Source organism: Dipteris shenzhenensis, chromosome 8 (genome assembly GCF_047967505.1).
Source record: "Dipteris shenzhenensis isolate YYH24624 ecotype China chromosome 8, Dip_SZ_1.0, whole genome shotgun sequence".
Classification (NCBI taxonomy): domain Eukaryota; kingdom Viridiplantae; phylum Streptophyta; class Polypodiopsida; order Gleicheniales; family Dipteridaceae; genus Dipteris; species Dipteris shenzhenensis.
The window spans coordinates 11,622,125-11,626,178 of record NC_141603.1 but is presented as its reverse complement, the minus strand read 5'-3'; the positions used below and the strand labels follow the sequence as shown (position 1 = coordinate 11,626,178).

The following is a 4,054-nucleotide window of genomic DNA, read 5'->3' as shown; positions in this document are numbered from 1 at the left end:
CTTGCGAAACCCAAATTGCAAACTCTTTGGTTTGAGTTTGGAAGATTGGGAGTCCTCCCGGTCCGGCTTACAAACCTTGACCGAAGCGTGGACAACTGGAAGCTGCAAACTGACAGACGTCAGCCTGGCCGGCAGTACATTCGACCGAGAGGGTCTTCATGTCTTGGCAGAGGCCCTTAAAGATCCAAATTGCAGCATTCTCAGACTCTGTCTTGGTAACTGTCACGGCTTTGCAGACGAAAACCTCACTCCGCTTGCCGAAGCGTTGAAGACCGCACATTGCAAGCTAATTTACCTCGATCTTTCTGTGTACATAAATTTCTCCAATCTTTTTGAGGGCGGAGTCTCAAAGAAGAGTATAGAAATGCTTGCAAGTGCGTTGAAATCACCGTCCTGCCGGCTAGAGTGTTTAAAGATGCATGGCCCCCGCTATCATGAATCAATTCAGCAATTGTTGGTCGATGCATTGGAACTAAACAACAGATTGACTCTGTTGGCTTGTGATTGGAAAACTCCGGCTCTTGATGTTCGCAGCTCGGCCTTGCTCGACAGAAATCGACGTCTGAAAGAAGGACTCCTGCTAGACCAAGCTTGGGTGAAGCCGAGAGCAGCCAAGTTGTTCATTTGTGGCCACCAAAGGGTGGGCAAGACCACTCTTCGCAAAAGTCTAAGCAAAGCAGGCAAATGCGTCGTCGCAACATGGAACCCGCTCAACGCCTGCATTCCAACCAGGGGCATGGAAATGCAAACCTTCTTCTTTCGACAAAATCAACTCACCGTTTGCGACCTGGCGGGGCAGAAGGAGTACCATGCATTTCATCATTACTTCGTCACAGGTAGCGACAAGGATCTCTTCCTGGTTGTCTGCAAATACGATTCTAATGACGCCGCAATGCCCGTTCAAGAACATTTTGAGTCCCAGCTCCGTTATTGGCTCCGCTTTATCGTTTCTCACCGCTTTCCCGCTCAAATTCGCCCCAAGGTCATTGTGGTTGTCAACTTTTTCCGCCCTGCTAGACTCGCCTTGACAGAGATGCACCAGACGGCTCAAGATCTGACTGCAAGCCTTCTGCTTCAATACCAGAATGTCCTGGATTTTGGCACACAGAAGAGAAATGTATTCGGCGTCAATGCCAAGAAGGCTAGGCACTTAACTGCAATCATCCCAACACTGGACGCTCAGCTTCAGCGATTGCTGGACAGTCGGCCTAAGATTCCAAAGATCTCTGGTGAGCTTGCCTCTTTTCTAGCACCACCCAACACCAATGTCTGCAATTGCTTCCGCGCGGTGAGGAAATCTACTCAAGTACCCTTGTATGTTCCTTTTCAAAACGTCATCGAACGGTATCAATTGCTGTTTTGCAAGGATGATCATCCACTTCCTGAGACGAAGACGTTCACGGCAGCGCTGGAAGAACTGCACAGTGCAGGCCAGATAGTATTCTTCCAGACAGAAAACCAGGAATTGAATAAGGAGATTGTAATTTCCGACTGTGGATGGTTCTGTCACAAGTTCATGGGGGCTCTTTTGGAGCCTCGGGAGTTGAGGGCAGGGTCGCACACCGGAGATTCGGTTTGGCTCTGGCGTGTAGAGGATGTAAAGCGCCTTGTGAAAAAGGCAGGAGGCAAAGAAGAGCAGGTTCCCGAAATTCTCAGGTATCTCCATCGCCTTGAGCTGTTTTACCCCGGCTTGGATGAGGGCGAGACGGATATTATGAAAGTCCGCCAATGGATATGCCCAGCTCTGCTTCCTGATACACCAGCAGCTCAGTGGCCGGGGGTGGATGGCTCGTCGTCCGGTGCGATCTTCTTTGGCAGAAGACTGCAATGCAAAGATACGATGAAAACTTTGCTTCCCTCGGGGCTGTTTGCGCGGCTGCAAGTGAGGCTTCAGGAGCTCTGTGAGAACCCCAGCTACAACGTGGGAGGCGGATGGATATCATTTGCGGAAGACTGTGTTGCCACGGTGGTTCGGTTTGGGGGTGAGCCTAACACTTGGGAAAGTAGACAATGGATCGATACGATGATCCAGTACCCAAAGACCGCCGGCGAGAGTGCAAATGATAGATACGAACTCACAACACTAAATAAAATCAGAATTGAGATTCAGAAGATCTGCCGGGGAGGGCAAAGGGGCTGCCCAGGGGTGTATCTGGAGGAAAAGGTGATGCGAGAGCAGGTGGTGAGGGAATTGAGCTCCAGCATTTCTTCTCAGCTGGACTGCGTGTTGCTCTCCAAATTGAAAGACAGTGTGAGGGCGCACGGAATCGGGTACTCCTATACTTGGAGCGACTGCAGCAGCACCCCCGTGGTGAATCTCTTTCTGGCTTCCGAACTGCAGCAGCTGGTGAAGCAAGATCTGCTCGCGGTGCAAGAAGTAGCGAAGGAATTCCAAGTTGGTGTCGATGGTGCATCCTCATCTTCGACTCGGGCCGAAGAGATTTCTCCTACCTTGTTCGGGCCGCAGGAGCCAGCTGATGAGAGAGACTTGGGGCGCCTAACAAAAGCATTAATCAGATGGTTGGATGCCAGAAACGAGGAGAGGTTCCGGAAGACGCAGGAGGAGCTGAGCAACATTCGACAGGATATCCGGAACATCCGACAGGATATTCAGATCTATGCAAAAAGCTTGCAGGAAGTGGAGAAGAACATCTTGAGGAGCTGCTCGACGGAGCTGCTGAAGGAGCTGCTGGAAGGGCCATTGCCGGCATTGCCCTACATCACAGACAAGGAGGGGAGATGGCACAAGCTCAAGGAAGCAATGGTGGGAAAGGAAGTGCAGCTGCACTTGATGTGCGAGTGGATGGAAGGGCCACATCCTGTGGAAGATCAGAAGGGGGTGTCTGTGATGGTCGACAAGAAGGAATGGCTGCGCTACGCAGCTCCCGCGCTTCTCTCCACGCTTGTGCTCCTGTGCTGCGCAGCTCGCATCGCAGCAACAGTCATCCTTCCTGGCTCCCACGTCTTCATCCCCTCCCTTCTTCCCCAGCTCCAAGACCTCGGCATCACTCCCGACTCCATCCAGCACCAGATCCTGCCCCACGTCCTCTCCGCTTTCGTCCAGGAAGTTCCCCACTTGCAGCAATCCCTCCGCCCCTCCGACCTCTCGCGCGTCCCGACAAGTCCACGCTCCAACGCTTCCTAGTCCCCGTCCTCGAGAGCAAGCAAATCGACATGGAGCAAGATTTCCAGCTCTACCGGGTGGAGTTCCCTCCTGAGCCGGTTGGCTCCTCACGCGGTGCGAGGCAGGAGCCTTCAAGAGCTAGAATCTCTTGGGTGTGTGCAGAACATGCGGGGAAAGGAACCAGGCTACCCAAATTAATCAATCCTTTCAAAATCACGGAGCAGAGAGAGAAACAGTGAGAAGTGTGTGTGTGTGTGTGTGTGTGAGTGAGAGAGAGAGAGAGAGTGTGTGTGGCTTCTACATCTTCACTGCAGTCTGTTGTTCATGTTTTCTGTGTGTTTGTTTCGTTGGTTGGGTTCTTTTGTGGAGGTGTTTGGGAGGGTGAGATACTCCCATTGCTTGCATTGTATATATATGTATTTGACGTTGCCCCTCACTGCCCAGTGCCTACTCCAAGATGCATGTATATTTGAGGTTGCCTCAGTTCAGTTTCTCTTGCTTGGGCAAGATTAGTGACTCTTTCCTTCACCTTATCTGTTTCCTCTGCTGTAAGAGCAGGAATATAAAGCAATTGTGAGCTACACTTGAGGTTGTACCTTAGTAATATTTAGATCAACACATGTTATACTTTGGTTGCACGAGTACAATTTCATGTAAGGGTGGAGATATAGTTTGAACACGATCTTGTTCTTCATCTTGTGAACAATGTGGCTCAAACGAATGCAAATTTAGCATTGCATCATATTTAACACTCGTCATTCTAGTTGCTTCTCATGACTAATCTACCGATTTCTAATTTAGCATTGCATCATATTTAACACTCGTCATTCTAGTTGGTTCTCATGACTAATCTACCGATTTCTCGCTTAGTTTTTGCTTGATTTTTTCCAATGAAGGGGCCCTCTCATAGCCAAGCATTTTCCCATTGGG

The 4,054-nt window shown here is 50.3% G+C and overlaps 1 protein-coding gene across 1 annotated transcript; it reads left to right on the top strand.

Annotated features, from left to right (window-relative positions):
• Nucleotides 1–1,516: 1,516 nt before the first annotated feature.
• On the top strand, nucleotides 1,517–3,411 carry LOC147899106 (protein TORNADO 1-like). The gene has a single exon (XM_087378222.1). It carries the CDS (start codon nucleotides 1,517–1,519, stop codon nucleotides 3,143–3,145), a length of 1,629 nt encoding a protein of 542 aa, XP_087234348.1. The 3' UTR covers nucleotides 3,146–3,411.
• Nucleotides 3,412–4,054: the final 643 nt, after the last annotated feature.

Excerpts from the sequence above, each read along its gene's own strand:
- LOC147899106 (XM_087378222.1), top strand. The coding sequence starts at position 1,517 with ATGGGGGCTCTTTTGGAGCCTCGGGAGTTGAGGGCAGGGTCGCACACC.